Source organism: Rhipicephalus microplus, chromosome X (genome assembly GCF_043290135.1).
Source record: "Rhipicephalus microplus isolate Deutch F79 chromosome X, USDA_Rmic, whole genome shotgun sequence".
Lineage (NCBI taxonomy): Eukaryota > Metazoa > Arthropoda > Arachnida > Ixodida > Ixodidae > Rhipicephalus > Rhipicephalus microplus.
The window spans coordinates 5,092,340-5,109,474 of NC_134710.1; the positions used below are offsets into that span (position 1 = coordinate 5,092,340).

General features: G+C 44.9%; 1 protein-coding gene across 3 annotated transcripts in view; it reads right to left on the reverse strand.

Moving 5' to 3' along the window:
• The window catches only part of LOC119175633 (uncharacterized), a 237,041-nt gene that overhangs the window by 86,606 nt on the left and 133,300 nt on the right, over window positions 1–17,135 (reverse strand). For all 3 annotated transcript variants that reach the window (XM_075881728.1, XM_037426540.2, XM_037426539.2), the window contains 3 exons: window positions 15,310–15,506; window positions 11,342–11,489; window positions 11,175–11,279 (listed from right to left, as the gene is read on the reverse strand). In XM_075881728.1, the coding sequence (XP_075737843.1) occupies window positions 11,175–11,279; window positions 11,342–11,489; window positions 15,310–15,506 (450 nt within the window). The remainder of the gene's footprint in view (window positions 1–11,174; window positions 11,280–11,341; window positions 11,490–15,309; window positions 15,507–17,135) is intronic.

Sequence of the window (17,135 nt, forward strand, 5' to 3'; positions counted from 1 at the left end):
TCTCGGTGCGTTGACAACCTTCTACGTCCAGTGAAAACCCAGGCTGTCAGGATGGTTTCTTTCATCATAACCGCTGAAAGCAATCTGAGGAATTCTCTCCACGGAGATATTTCGACAGCACCGACTTTATCCGGGCGCGGTGAACATTTCGCTCTAATACCCGTTCACATACGAGTTGCTTGCAGTGTGCTGCCATCTATATTGAAACGCATAAAGAAAGAGGCACAGCATTGGCCATGTTTGAAAATCGGAAGCCTGTGCGACTTTCCGCGTACAACGATTATTATGGGATTCATGCACTACAGTGTCACTGAAGAACGCTACATGCACGTAAAAGAAGGTGAGTTTCAACTGCAAAGGTCAGACGCTAACATGTAACTAACCACGTGGCCACAGAAAATCTCGCGAAGCTGTTATGTGTACTCTGCAAGCTATAATTGTAAGCGCGAGTCGCTACATGTTTCACTACACGAAACTTCACGTCTCATGAGAACGAATCCGATTCATCGCCTCACAGATGAGCCTTATTCACTGATGCAGGGAACGTGCAAAGGAGTTAGTGTTCGTTTCTTGCTAACGCGTTAACGCAGAGCCTAGCTTTAGTATAATTTGCTAGGCTTTGGTATGGTATGCTAGGTTTTGATATGATTCGTTAGAAACATGTCACGTGACGTGGCCTGCTGTTACACCACCAGCAAGAATAACCAAAAGAATAAAGCGCAAAAGTTTCATAAGCGGCCCCACTCATAGGTGTGCGCAGGGTTCCCCGTGAGGGGGGATGGCGGCAAAGTTCATCGCAGAACCCCCCACTAAGTCAATGCATGGGGCAAAATTTGTGCCCCTCCCTTTTAGGCGAATAGAAAGGGGTGACGCCCCTTTTTCCCATGCGGATGCACCGCTGGGAATCTTCAATTTTCAGACCCCTCTCTGGCAGCCAGCGCTGACCAGAGGTTCAGCCAGCTAGTTCCGGTAGGGACAGAAAACAACGTCGTGGTCACGTGTGTATGGAACCCAAGACAACTCGAACCTGCCCGAACATTGCGAAACCGAACGCTGGGACAGCCAGCGTGAACATAAACAAAGGCTACCGTCGTGGCCGCAAACGAAACAAGGCGACACGTGCACGTTGCTTTTTTGAATGAGAAGCATTTTTTAGCGAATATCTATCTATCTATCTATCTATCTATCTATCTATCTATCTATCTATCTATCTATCTATCTATCTATCTATCTATCTATCTATCTATCTATCTATCTATCTATCTATCTATCTATCTATCTATCTATCTATCTATCTATCTATCTATCTATCTATCTATCTATCTATCTATCTATCTATCTATCTATCTATCTATCTATCTATCTATCTATCTATCTACGTATCTATCTATCCATCTAGCCACCTACGACCCTTAGCTCTCCTGGCCGTTTCCTTAATCACATCGATACCAATATTGGTGTGGTACAACATGAGTGTATGACGAGCATTTCATGTTCTGACTAGTCATAAAATGAAAACCATTACTTGTATGTCATGAGTGTCATTACTCTTGAGGTACATTTCATGCTCTTGCTGCTCTTGTGGGGGTTTCGTTCACACGACATGTTGCAAAACTGGTATGGTATGACATGACTGCATGGCGAATACAAGCAAGAGCCCTAACATAGAAATCACGACATGCCTGTCATGTAACTACATGCCACACTCATGATGTCTTCACGTCCCTGTCGCCAGCTTCACTGATAACAAATTTGGTATTACGGGACGTGAACAAATGACGAAGGTATGTAACTGGTGCAAACATAATATTCATGATATGCATGTCATGTACCACAATGACTTCATGCCACGCTCATGACGTGCTCGCGGCCGTTTCACTAGCTTCATAAACGAAATTAGGCATTACGGGACGTGAATGGATGACTGAGGTATGTGACTGGTGCAAACATGATAATCATGAGATGCGTGCGACGCTTATGGTGCGCTTGCGGCCAATTCACCAGCTTCACATATAGCAAATTTGGTATTACATGAAGTGAACGGACGGTGAAGGTATATGACACGCCCAAACATGATAATCATGACATGCATGTCATGTAAAACATGACAACATACCACGTTCATTATGCGCTGGCGGCCGTTTTGCTAGCTTAGCATATACAGAATTTTGTATTACGGGGCAGCAATGACTGACAAAGGTATGTGACTGGTGCAAACATGACAATCATAAGATGCGTGTCGTTTAACAATACGACTACGTGCCACGCTCATGATGCACTTGTGGCCGTTTTGCTAGTTTCAAATATACCAAATTTTTTACTACGGGACGGCAAAAAATCACGAAGGCATTAGTTGATACATAAAGCTTAACGTCCCAAAACCACCATTTGATTATGAGAGACGCCGTACTGGAGGTCTTCGGAAATTTCGACCACCTGGCGTTCTTTAACGTGCACCCAAATCTGAGCACATGAGCCTACAGCATTTTCGCCTCCATCGAACATGCAGCCGCCGCAGCTGGGATCCGATCCCGCGACCTGCGGGTCAGCAGCCGAGTACCTTAGCCACTAGACCACCGCGGCTGGGCAAGAGAATACCAAGGACGACCCCCTACAGGATGGTGCAAGGCAGACTTCTACACGTCACCACCGACATAGCCAGAAAGAAACACCGCATCGTGGTGCCAGAATGCCTAAAACAATCAGTTCTGACGTCACATCACAACAAAGATGGTCATGAGGATACCTCTCGAACACTCCGAAAAGTCCAACAACGTTACATTTGGCGTGACATTAAATGCGACCTCGAAGCCTACGTGCGTGGGCGCCAAACGTACCAAAGATATAACGCCTAGACAGGAGCGCAAATCGGCTCGCTGAACCCCCGTACGCCAATTCAGGCGCCATTCGACACCATTACTTTTTTCTTCATTTTATTTACCCTAAAGGCCCGAAGGCAATACATGGGGGGGGGGGGGGGGGGCAAGTTAGGTTTTTACAGAACACCTTACCTAAAAACAAGAAAAATGGCAGTTTTCAATCATTAGTGAATATATACATGCATGTGCAGTTCGTCAAGAATATGCTAGAGAACAAAAAGTACTCACGAAAGAAAAGAACTGCTAAACAACATACGTACGACTTATCCATAAATATGAAAAAAATCAATGAAAGACAAAAGAAAACGTTTATAAAGCACTTGCGGAACAAAAATTATGCACAATTTACATACAAATGTGGACAAGGCAGGCAGAAAGTAGAAGTATTAACAAAAAAACTATACAGTGATTCGGACGTATATGTACTAATACGTTAGATGATTGCTGTTATGGACTGGAATACCCTTTGACGAAATTAAGATGTCTCAGAATTTGTAAGAGTGTGGTTGATATTTTCAGTGAATTGTGTATGGCAATAAGGACTGTTTAAGCATTTCTGAATATTTGTCAGCTTTTATTTCTTCAGCAATAAATCTCGGAGATTGATTCCACTCCTGAATAGCCAAATGAAGATAGGAAAAACGAAGTAGATCAGTACGGGCGAATGGTTGACGAAATTTCAAGGAGTGATCCACGCGTGGAAAGTTTGCATTTGGTGTCGTTATCATTGAGGCAGCAAAAGGTGAAAGGTTATAATATACTAATGGAAGAAAACTAAACGAGACACCTTTCGTCTGCATTGTAGTGTTGCAAGGTCAAGGCTCTGTTTGATTTTAGATGCACTTGAATAGGGAAAATAATCAGAGGTGATAAACCTGGCCGCTTTGTTTTGTAATGATTCTAGCCTTTTAATGAGGTATGATTGGTAAGAGCTCCAAATAACTGAACAGCACTCTAGTTGAGATCGGACTAATGAGTTGTAGGCAAGAATTTTCGTGTCTTTATTAGCTTGGCGGAGTGTGCGTCGAAGAAAACCAAGAGTTCGGATTGATTTACGCAATACCCAGTCAACATATGTGTTCCCGGTCAAATTTGAAGTTAAATAAACCCCTAATTATTTAGTGGCTCAACTGCATCAATGATCTCATTACTGTGTAGGTTTTCAATAGTAATAATTTGCTAGTAGTAAAACATATAGGTTTTGTTTTCCTAATGTTAATACTCATCTGCCAGTCCTGACACCACTCACCCAATTTCCGCAAGTCATTATTTAGTTCATCACAATCGTTTTGTCCAGAAACAACACGATAAATAACGCAATCGTCAGCAAATAGACGAATTATTGAGTTTACCCCTATGTGAATATTGTTAATAAAAATTAAGAACAAGGTTCGTCCCAAAACTGAACGCTGGGGTACACCGGACACGACAGGTCTGAAGTCGGAAACAACACTCTCAATCAAGACCGCTTGACGCCTATCATGCAAATACTCTTGAACCCAATCAATTACATGTGTGACTATTTGAGAAGTCTTCATTTTATGTATCAAACGCAGGTGACCTACCCCGTCAAAAGCTTTTTCAAAGTCAATGAAGACTGCATACGTTTGCGTTAGTTCATGCGAATTGGTATGAATTTCGGTAGTTCCAAAAGCTGTGTCTTGAAAGAGCGTCCCCGTTGAAAACCATGTTGGCTGGAAAATAGAATAATATTTTCAGCCATGTATTTTATTATCTGAGAGGACAGAATATGTTCAAATGATTTGCAAGCGATAGATGTTAATGATATAGGGCAATAATTTGCCAATTCATTCTTATCACCCTTTTTAAATATCGGTACTACATGAGCAAGTTTCCAGTCATCAGCAATTTCGGTAGTTTTTATTCATTGTTGAAAAAGGAGTGCAAGTATAACAGCTTAGTAAACTTTAGTGAGTTTCAGCAATTTTGTGCTAATATCATCGGGACCAGGACTTGAGTAGGATGGGCCCCGCCATGGTGGTCTAGTGGCTAAGGTACTCGGCTGCTGACCCGCAGGTCGCGGGATCAAATCCCGGCTGTGGCGGCTGCATTTCCGATGGAGGCGGAAATGTTGTAGGCCCATGTACTCAGATTTGGGTGCACGTTAAAGAACCCCAGGTGGTCAAAATTTCCGGAGCCCCCTACTACGGCGTCTCTCATAATCATATGATGGTTTTGGGACGTTAAACCCCACAAATCAATCAATTGAGTAAGATGGCAAACGATCGATAGCTTTTTCAACTCTATTAGGTGTTATATTTATGTGAGACATTGGAGAAGTGTCACAATCTGGTGCAGCAATATTGCTCATCCATTTAGTGTTAAGGGCTTTTTCTTTCACAAAAACACTACAAAAGTATGAATTGAAAGCTTGCGACAAATCACACGCGCTCAAGGGAGAACCATCTGGCGAACATTGGTGGGGCAATTCCTTCGAAGGCTCAGGAGATATCACTTTCCAAAATTTCTTTGGGTTGTCTCTTAGGAAGCTGGGCATGCTCGTGTCAAAAAACTTATCTTTTGCATCTTTGATAATTTGCTTACAGGTGTTCATCATGCATGCTAAAGTATTTAGTCCAATCGTCGTCTCCTTTGGTGCGATGAGCTTTAGCGTACAAGCGCTTTTTCTTATTCAGAGAACGCTTCACATCTCTAGTGAACTATTGTTTGTCTTTAGTTTCAACGGTAAGCCTTTTTGAAACTTGTATTTCCTGCAGCCTTTTCACATGATTCCGAAACGACCTCCCGTTTTCGTGAACAGATCGATCAGCATATGTTAACAGAAGCTGTGCGTAGAATTTTTTTCAGTTCGCTTTCTGCCTTATCTAGGTCGACATTAGAAAAGTCGTGAATCTCTTTAGTACGGGACTTTGGTTTTTTTCACCATTGTTTTAATCACACAGTGAATGACTTTGTGGTCGCTGATCTGTTCCAGGACAGCTGCAGTAACTTTGTTGGCATGCGTTGTAATCAACAAGTCAAGAATCGAATCCACGCGTGTAGGCGCATGTAGCAGTTGCGTAATTTGAAAAAATGACAACATGTCAATGAAATATTGACATTCACGAGTTTTACCAGTATCGCTTGATTGTGAAGATAGCCAATTTATACTGGGGTAGTTAAAATCACCAGCCATTAGAATATGCGCATCAACTTTGCTTTGAATGTAAGCAATGACATCGGTAAGCTGTCAAACAAAGTTGTTATGATAATTAGGGGGTCCATAACAAGTACCTTTGACAAGCGTTACATGGTTCAAATAGCATACGACCCATGCGGTTTCTAGAGGGCTGTCAATGAGAATAGGCTGTGATCGAATATGTTTTTTACAGCGCTAAGCACGCCCCCCTCCCTTTCCGCAGACTCTGCCTTTGCGCGACATAGAAAACCTGTTAGATATATGCAGTTCGGTGGTTTCAATGTCAGGATTCCGCCACGTTTCTGTACCAATAATAGCATAAGCTGAACACGTGTGAATAACATCGTCGAGGTGGTTCTGCTTTTTCACTATACTGCGAAAATTACCACGTTGGCACAATTAATACCGAAGACCCCAACAAATACTTCATAACGGCAGTCGATGTCACGACGACATTCGTCGTCACACGTGCCATACCAGACAAGTAGACAGAACACGTTCTACGCTTCCTTAATGAAGACATCGTATTCACATTTGGAACGCCAAAAGAGTGGTGACAGACAACGACAGGGTCTTCACTTCACGCGCTGCTACACGCTACTTCACGGAGAAGAGCATCGATCACAGTTTGACCGTGCCTTACGTGCCCGAAACGAATGGTCTTGTTGAACGTGCGAATGCAAAAATATTGTCGCTACTCCGAAAAAACCTCAAAGGCAACATGAACACAGGAGCGAATACCTTCGATAAAAAAACTGGCTATGTGAAGCAGAACGGGGTAGATCTCCGAGCCGATGCACGTATGTGAAACTGAAGACAGCAACTGATGGAGGCTCAGTTGCTGCTCGTCTGACTGCTGAAGCGCCTCGCATAATACAGGAAAATCTACTAAGCGTACCTTCAACAGGCATACACGATGTATCCTTTGTTTGGAAGGCAATACGTCAAAGTCGACGAGGCCGTGACTACAGACAACGCCGCACCTGCAACGTGAGGCCACATTCTTCAGATCTGCAAATGCTCTTAGACAACCAGAACATATCTGCACTCGTCGACACTGGCACCAATTATTTCGTCCGGAGCACTGAATTTGCAGCTAGACTGAAAAAAGGCCTCAACAACATGGTATTGTCCACAAACCAGAACAGCTGGTGGTCGTCTGGTGGTGCAAATAAAAGGTGCACGGCTAGAACGACACTTCGAGATCGCGTGTACCCAGTTGCCTATGTCCTATTAGATCAGAGCTCTCGTGAAGTCATTCTCGACTTACTTCAAGCAAACAAAGCCGCCATTGACCTAGATGCAGGAACACTTATCCTCGCAGCCGACAACGCCCTTAACGAAGATCAGAATGGTCCTATATGCATCTTACTTGCAATCCTCAATGACAAGTTGACACTACCACAATTTTCAGGTGTTCTAGCTCTTGTGAGCAACGCCAATTCTACGGAACTTGATGGCGTAGTCGAGGCTCACCGCAGCTTACTCCTCAATCAGTGCATTTCTGTGGCAAGAGGCGTCACTCACTTATCCGACGGGAAATGTAACGTCATAATCACAAACTTCCGGTCCAAATACCGGCGTCTCAATCAAGACACCATTGTAGCAATATTTCAGACCGTTACAGACATCCCCAATGTCTTCACGCTCGAAGAGTAGGAACCTTGAACAGCAAATGTGTGTTTCGATGTAAATTTTTTGCTACCCCGAGAACGTCTTCAATCTCTGCTCATTACCTACCAGGATAGTTTTGCCTTATCGTCAAAGGTCTCTCAAACAGTGCTTGCAAAATATCGCATCATTACAGACTAAACAGCACAACAGATACGCCAGTTCTCATACCGTGCGTTCATGAGACAGCGTGATGCTATCAGCAAAAAGTCAAAGAAAAGCTCCCAGATGACATGATCTAGCCGTCTAAAATTTCATGGTCTGTTCCCGTCGTGCTGGTGCCGAAAAAAGATGGTAGGTTCCACGCGGACTATTGCCAGCTCAACAAAATAACAAAGAAGGACGTCTATTATCTTCTGCGAATGGACGATGCACTAGATCGGATGTGCCATGCAAAGTACATTTAATGTATAGATCTAAAAACTCGATACTGGCAGAGCGTGGTAGATGACAAGAATCGAGAGAACACTGCTTTATCACAGCTGACAGGTCGTGCCAATTCAAGGATACGCCATTTGGCATTTATTCCCCCCCCCCCCGCCACTTTGCAGCGTGTCTTAGATGCAGTGCTAGCTGGGCAAAAGTGGCAAACTTGTTTGGTGTACCTTGACAGCGTTGTACTTTACGCGCCCAACTTCGAGGAACATCTTCGGCGACTATAGGCAGTACTCGGCGCTATAATAGCTTCTGGATTGACACTAAAAAGAGAAAATACTGATTACAGTGAGCTGCCGTTTCTTGGCCATGCTATCAGTAACGCAGGAGTTCTGCTAGACCCGGACAAGACTTCTGCTATTCGCAAATTCCCGCAGCCCCGTGACAGAAACGATGTCCGAAGTTTCTTGGGGCTGCGCGCATACTATAGTCATTTTGTCAAAGGTTTCTCTAAAATTGCCGAGCCGTTCACACGCCTTAACAAGATGACGTCCGGTTTGTGTGGCCAGCATCGCCGCAGTGAACCTACAATAACCACCTGTGCTAGCGCACTTTTATGATAACGCTAAAACAGAGATTCACGCCGCTATGTCAGCAGTATTGGGCTGGGCGCTGTCTTTGTGCAAAAACAGAACGGCGAAGAATGAGCGATCACTAACGCCAGCTGATTCTTAGCGTAAACAGAGGTGAATTCTGCTACAACAAAGAAGGAATGCCTGGCATAGAGTGGGCCACATGAAAATTCGGAGCTACATTTACGAGAGACCAATCAGCGTCGTTACGGATCACCACTCTGATGATTAACAAACAAGAAAGACCAGACAGGACGTCTCGCCAGATGGAGTTTACGCCTACAAGAACTGGAAATAATCGTTGTACACAAGAATTATACAAAATATTGCAACGCGGACTGTTTGTCGCGGGCACCCACAGAGCAGCCTTATTCTAACGACGATGACTGGAATTTTTTCGGGGCCGTAACAAGCTCAAGCTTCGCCACAGATCAGCGTGATGCCCCCAAACTTCATGGCATCATCGAGTATCTTGAAGGAAACAGAGAAAATATTCCACGACTTTTCAAGCGCAATGCTTCAACGTTCTGTTTACACAATGGTGTTTTGTCGAAGAACAACTTCAATTCCACCAGTTCAGCGTACTTTGTCGTCGTCTCATCTTTATTGCGGTCGGAAATTCTGCTGCCCAGACATGACGAGCCTGCATCTGGAAACGTCGGCGTCAGGCGCACCCTAGCTGTCACGGATTCGGGCAAAATACTAATGACATCGCGTTGCAGCAGACGTTGCTCACTACGTGCGACCATGTCGGTAATGCCAACGTAAAAAAAAAACGCACCCCACTAAACCAGCCGGGCTCTTTAATCTAATAGCAACTGCTACAAGACCATTTCAAAAGATCGGAATGGATTTCCTTAGGTAATTCCCAACGTCGTCGACAGGAATTAAGTGGAACCTAGTGCCAGCATATTGTTTGACGCACTACGCAAAAACGCAAGCAATTTCAAGAGCCACCACTCGAGAAGCGGCAATATTAATTTTTTGTCAATAACATCTTTATGCGTCATAGTGCGCCAGAGGTGATCATTACTGACAGAGGAACAGCCTTCTGCCGTGACCTTATGCAAGTGATATTGCAGTATAGCCAGACCAGTCACCGAAGAACGACCGCATACTATCCACGGACTAACGGCCTTACAGAGCGGCTGAACAAGACAATGGCAGACATGTTGTCAATGTACTAGACGCTGAGGACCGGACATGGGACCAAGTGCTGCCCTACGTAACGTTTGCCTACAACACGGCATTGCAGGAGACTACAAGAATGCGCTTTTTTATCATTGTGTATGGACGAACACCTACAACATTTGATGCCACCCCGCCGCGGTGGTCTCTTGGATAAGGTACTCGGCTGCTGACCCGTAGGTCGTGGTATCGGATTCCGGCTACGGCTGCTGCATTTTTAAGGGAGGCGAAAATGCTGTAGGCACGTGTGCTCAGATTTGGGTGTACGTTAAAAAAGCCCTCCACTTTAGCATCTCTCATAATCATATGATTGTTTTTTGGGACATTGAACCCACTTATAAATCAATCAATCAATAAATCAACACTTGATGTCACCAATAGTGGCATAAATGATGACGTAGCACAATATTTGTGCCGTGACGAGGAGGCTCGCCAACGTGTCTGCCCACGATTGAAGAGACAGCAAGAACTAAATGTCCTACACTACAACCTTGGACGACGGCAACAATAGTACGTACCCGGTGAGATTGCGCGGCTGTGGATGCCTATGCGCCAGCGTGGACTGATTGAGAAGCTTTTATTACGTTACTTTGACCCATACAAAGCACTACTTCGTCTCAAAGAGGTTCTGTAAATGTTTTGTGAAGGGCTCCACCAAATAGTCCAAGATAATGGCGCGGAATTTTTCAAAGCATTGGTGTTTAGGGACAGTGAAGGCAAAATAGACTCTAAACGGGTAAAAATAACCAAGAGGAGGCTAACTCATTGGTGACTGCAATAGAGGCACGAGTGAGATTCAATATTTCAACACATAGAGATAGTACTTACCTTTATGGCTAGGTAGCGTGAGCCGCCACCCGATCTAAATGGCACAGCCGGATACATCCATCACTCACACCCTGCTCCGATATGACTCGCGGGACCACCAATGAATTCCGTAATAATGCGTGTTTTGTATTGTTAATACCCATTCCCTGCGACCACGGCGTGCCTCTTAAGGTGGTCGAAAATGTGTGTGCGCGTCGAGAAAGCTTTGCACCTGAATAGCAGCAAGGCCGGGTACAATCTGCTCACAAGATCATGCGAAATCCGCTTGAAGACACTTTGCGCAAGTTCTTTGATAGTCGTTCAGACACCCACCTTGCCAACAGAACTATAAACGGTTCAAAGATGTGTGGATTGATCCAGTGAGTATGTAGTGTTTACATTATCCATTGTTGCTGCACGCCCTTTGCCAGGAAATATGAAACTGATTGAAGCCGGACTTACCAGGCTTGGCATAGCAGCTACCAGAGCCGCTGTAGACAGGCAGGCGTGCACATTCGATCTTAGCAGAGCTTTGCAGCAGCTGCTCCTGGCAGGACGACACGAACTCTGGGCAGAAGAGGAGAGGTGACGTGGCGCAGAGCACGTGAGAGAGAGCAGCAGTGGCATACCTTGGCAGAAGGCCCTGCAGGGCAGCAGCACGGAACGGCCCGACGCGGTGCACTCTGGCTGCAGCAGACGGCACACCAACTCGGCGGCCAGAGGGTGGCACTCGGAGTCGGCAAGCTGCCGGTAGGCAACCAGGTCTCGCTGCACATCCTTCGCACCGAAAAGTATGCATGCGTCTCAGTGCAATTTTGAAGACTTTTTTGCGATACTTCGACGCAAAAACTTTGGTCTACCAGTCTGTACATTCGTCTGTTTGACCACCGTAACGAAACCCCCAACGGCACCAAGAGGTACCCCAAACGGCCGACCCTGCAGCCGCAGAGCCCACCAATATTGCTCAAGTTTCAGGGTTCATACTTGTGCGATTGTCAATTAGAAAGCAATTATTGCGCATATCTGAGGCACCGTAACAACACGTCAATATTATGTATGTGTGTTTTTATACTAGAAAATGCACACATAAGTAATTCTAAGGACCGTAACGTTAAACACGCTGCTCTGACAGTGTAATGCGATGCTCCAAAAAGGCTAGTGTTTCCAATGCTTTGCTAAGACGACACGGTGGTGGCATCTGCCCGTCGCTTTGCGTTATACACCTTATCGCCTCCCAGACAGGCGCGCGTCTTTTTCCGTGGGCGCGCACGCCTTCCTTCGTTTTCGAAGATAAGTGCCAGATAGCACTCGTGTCTTACCTGCCTCGATGCGCTCGTCCACCTTCGCTGCGCGGATCGCGACTCTCTAAGGGCCGGTCCGCGCTAGCGGCAAGCCTGCCGTAACGGCGCAGTGTCGTAGACTAGCGGCCGGCGGCGCGCGCAAGAGAGTTGCTCGAATCACACGGCAACCTCCTCCGACAAACATGGCTGCCTTTTCGAATGCAGTTGTCGACCGTCTCGAATCTATCAAGCGGCCGCCATGCGCGCTGTAGCTCGAAAGCTCCGAACTGATGCTTCCATTCGCTTTAGACTCATGTCCTTTAGCTTCGACAACACAGTACTCGGATCGATTAGACACCGTTTTTGAAAGGCATACTCTAATAATTCATGTTCTAGGCCTAAGCAAGCCTTCGTAAATTCGGAGGGCATACATTACACGTTTGTTAGTTGTTGCTAACGGTGGATAGCTGGCGCCAGCTGTTGAAACGCTTGCTTTGCAAATGTATCGAATAATTCCCATTTATATGATGCAAACTCAATTTAGTCATATAAGCTAGCTGTAAACGGAATATTTGGTGCTATATATTCAAAGCACGCCCGCACAATCACATACTTGTTTCACAAATCGCCTTTGCAGAAAATTAAACTCAAGAGAGTACAAATGCGTAAAAAGCAGCAGATATGAAGCAGATATTAAAGATAAGTGTAAAATAGAGAGCTGACTGGCTGTACTCGACAAAAGGCATATTGCTTTAACAGGACTGAAAAGAAATACCTCAGAACACTAGGTGATGTATGGCATGCAAGGGACGGACAACTAAGACACTTGTGCTACGAATCATAAAAAGTCACTTTGCCGCAAAGGCGAAGCAATGAATGGGGTAGCAACAAATTGGAAGATCACGCGAAGAATGGACAGCAGATCGAAACGTGCCCCGCATTTCTCGCACACAAATGACGCACTAAACCTATTCATAGATGCACATGCACGTGAATAAGCGTCTCAGTTGTTACTTCGCTGTGTCTGAAAAGCGCGCGTTTTTTTGCAAACAGAGACTGCAATGATTGCAGTGACCTTTGTGCACCCGGTAACTACAACAGAATCGTTCAAGGCAAAGCCCCAGGCCAGCCAAGACGTACAATCTTCCCCTCCTAACCAACGCGAGATAAGGGCGCGGTAGGGAGCACCGCTCCCTCCTCTAAGCGGGGCAATGTACGCATGGGAGTTTGAGCACGCGCGGCCGCGCGATGTGGTGACGCGCGCTCATTGCCCCATCTTGCTACAATGCTGAAAAAAATAGTTCCCGCTCCCAGAGAGGCCAGTCAGCAGCGGTAATTGGTAGGTATAAATAGCTTGCCGTTTGAACGGTGAAGGACGTGCTCCTAGGCGGCTCAGTGGTTGACGCCTCGCACTCAGAGGACCGAAGTTCGATCCCGCGCACCGGAGTCTTTTTTTCTGTTTTCTTCTTTCTTGCATATATATATATATATATATATATATATATATATATATATATATATATATATATATATATATATATATATATATATATATATATATATATATATATATATATATATATATATATATATATATATATATATATATATATATATATATATATATATATATATAGATAGATATAGATCTGTGTACATATACGGTGAGTGACGGCTACGAATACGCCAAAGCCAGCGGCAAAGTTCAGCCGAGAGTGTCTATATAGTTGCTATCGCAATAATAAACTTCAAGATCTCTTCGAACAGAAACAGCAGAAATAAAGCGGCATAATAGGCCAAGATATGCTCTGATAGGTAAGTACTTTTCTATTCGACACAGCATTAGTACAAGCGAAGAGCATCATCAAAGTTTGTGCGGTCATCGCCGCACACATTATGGTAAGAGGCTCTTGCACATGGCTAGGGGCAAGTTTCATGGCTCTGACACAAATAAAATCAGAAGAAATCTTAATAAAAAGGAGCATGTGTGCATTTACGCTCACGTAGTTTCCGGAGAGACTGTGCGAACTCTGTCACGTAGCTCTACTTTACTAAAAAAGTAGCGCACACCTCGATTCCTTCCCTGACTGATGGTGTCGCAAGATAAAAAAAGTGGCCCCGTATCTGCATGTTTCACTGAAAATGTCGTTTAAATATGATATGCTTGCGTCTGGAGAGAGTGAACAAAACGTTTATTTGGTGTTCTGCGCAAGAAAATCGGTGAATCGTATTCTGGAGGCACTGTGTTAGAGAGTCTCGATTTGTGCAGCGAAGGCGAACGAGCGCATCGAAGCACGTTAGACACGAGCGCTATCTGGCAGTTATCTTCGAAAACGAAGGAAGGCGTGCGCGCCTGTCTCGGAGGCAATGAGGTGTAGAACGCAAAGCGATGGGCAATTGCCACTACCATGTCGTTTTAGCAAAGCGGTGGAAACACTTGCCTTGTTGAGGATTGCGTTGCACTGTCAGCACAGCGTGATAAATGCCAAGGTCCTTGGAATTCCTTATGTATGACTTCTCTAGCATGAATACACACATTCAAAATATTGACGTGTTGTTATGGTGCCTCATATATGCGCAATAACTGTTTTTTATCTACAATCGCACAAGTATGAATGCTGAAACATGAGCAATATTGGTGGGCGCTGCGGATGGGGTTGGCCGTTTTGGGTATCATTGGGAACCATTTGGGGTATCGTCACGGCGGACAAACAGACAACTGCACAGACAGACAGGAAGATAGACAGACCAAAACTTTTGCGACGAAGTACCCCAAGAAAGACTATCGTCTTTAAAATATGTCTCTGGACTTAGTTTTATTCAGGTGTCTTGGTGGCAGCAGTACGTGCCTGACTATAGCAGTACAGCCAACGATGAATGATTCGCATGGTGTAGCGTGGCGACCACAGTATCTTGTCTCTTATGATACACGATAGATTATCGATTGTAACGGAAATACAGCTGCAGACACTCGTCTTGCGAGACGTATCACGATACAGATGCATGATACCCAAAGAGTATCTAAGATAATATCTCGGATACATGTATCTTCGATACTGCCCAGCCCTGGGAATGTTGCTATCAGATACACGTTGTCTTTATGTGGCTGCTAGCTATCTACATAATTTTTTTGCTGTGTCTGTAGTAAGATAGTGAAAATAAACAACGTTCTCAATGCGCAGTCTGTCAATGTTAAGGGTACATTTATGACTTTTGTGTCGTTTTCAGTCACATACACTGAGCGAATCATCTGTATTGGGAGGTTATACGAAACATTGTGCAATCATCGCACCCTTGTTACTCATCAGATGACTTACGCGAGCTGTCGAGTGTCCAACGGCATTCGGATAGGCGGTGTTGTTGTAATCCAAGCTAGCTCGGCAGTGGTCGATGGCGAGTGGCTCGCAGCGCGCAGTGGTAACGGGACGCTCTGTGGTGCTCAGGCCTGCCAGGTATCCCGGGTAGCGGCGTCGTGGAGACCATGATTCTGGTAGCGGAGAAGCATCCCGGAGCTCTGAAATAGTACACCCGTCCCAGCGATTTAATACGAGCCCAACTTCGTTCTTCTGTGACAGTTCATGGCAAACGAAAAAAAAAAACAATTCCCAATTTTTTTTGCATTGGTGTAAACATTTGCGTATTCAAATAAGGTTCAGTGCCTAATAGACGTCAGACTCTGCAGTTTTGCGGACGTGCAGCGCCACCTGTCCGCGTAGTTTGGGGTCATGCAAACCCGGCTCTTTTGCACAATTTGCTGTGCATCTCGGTGCAATTAGCGCGTGCGAAACAATGGTTGAGCAAATTATAAGGTGTGTTTGCGCATTTAACACCAAAACAAAATATCTACGAATTTCTCTCCGCTAGTCGGGCGCGTCTCTGAACCGCCATGAAGAGTTTGCTGGTTCACTTGCCGGAGCTACGGCGAAAACAGGAGCAGACGCAACAGTGTCGCGCTTTATGAAAAAAAAATTCGGCTGATCCCACGTACCTGGGAATTCACGTTATGCGAAGCATGCGGAGGAAAGGTGGTGGCACTTTTTTTATTGAGAGATACATCATGAAATGACGCTAAATATATTACAAATGTTGCACGCACATACATGTGCTGAAGGGTTGCAGATGTTTTTATAACCATTTGTTCCCACTTGCACAAGGATGTCAACTAGAACATATGTATTAGCAATACCAGAGGCTGATATGAAGCGCTGATGCTCGCGAAGATGCTGGCCCCGGACACTGCTACATAAATAAACTTCAGCGCATGGCAACCAACCACATCTGACGTTAACCCGACGTGACGGCTGTATCAAAATAGAACATATGTAATGTTTATAAAATTAGGTAGGCAGCACTGCAGCCAATATTAAAGTTTCACAAAAATTAGCGTCTATTTGAAAAGTAGTTCTGAGACCTGGCGTAACTTTGTGGTAAAATGCTTCATTGGCACCCAGAATGCTTGGGTTCGATTCCAGCTGGGACTCGTCGTATAGACGCTACCGACGTCGGGTATTTTTTAACACTATGCGCGTTAAGGTTGCCCATGTGTGTTCTCATCGTTCCTGGGTAGATACCAAGCGTTAATCACCTGTGGCACATACCCGCATACCAGCGGCACATACCCGCCCGTGGGTATGTGCCACTGTCTGGCGGGACGTGTTTGATGACGTATGCGACGGGATTGTGACATAATTCATTTCTTGACAAGCGCTTCGTATTCGTCAAACCATCTTACCCTCTCATGTTAATTTTGGTTCACGCCAAGTAAATGGCATCACCACGAGAGCACCTAAACGTAAGCGGATAGATAGATATATACGCTCAAAGTCGCCGAAGTTCGCTAAGAAATGATTCGCATATAAAAGACCCTAGTCGACGCTATTGTTGCGTAGTGAATTGCCACTGATGTAAAGGACTGCAAATTTACTGATTGCCACAGCTTTCGAAAAGCAGAATGGGGAAAGCGCTTCATACGGACCATTGCGATTGTGTTGGGTAAGGGAATTACTCGCGTTCTCTATAACCGGTCACATGAGAAAGTGTGATAATGTAGGTATCCTGCTATAGTATTGAGTATGCTTTACGGACAACCATGGTAATTTATAAAGCGTAACGGAGCCTCTCCGTTAAGCGAGCTTCGTATATG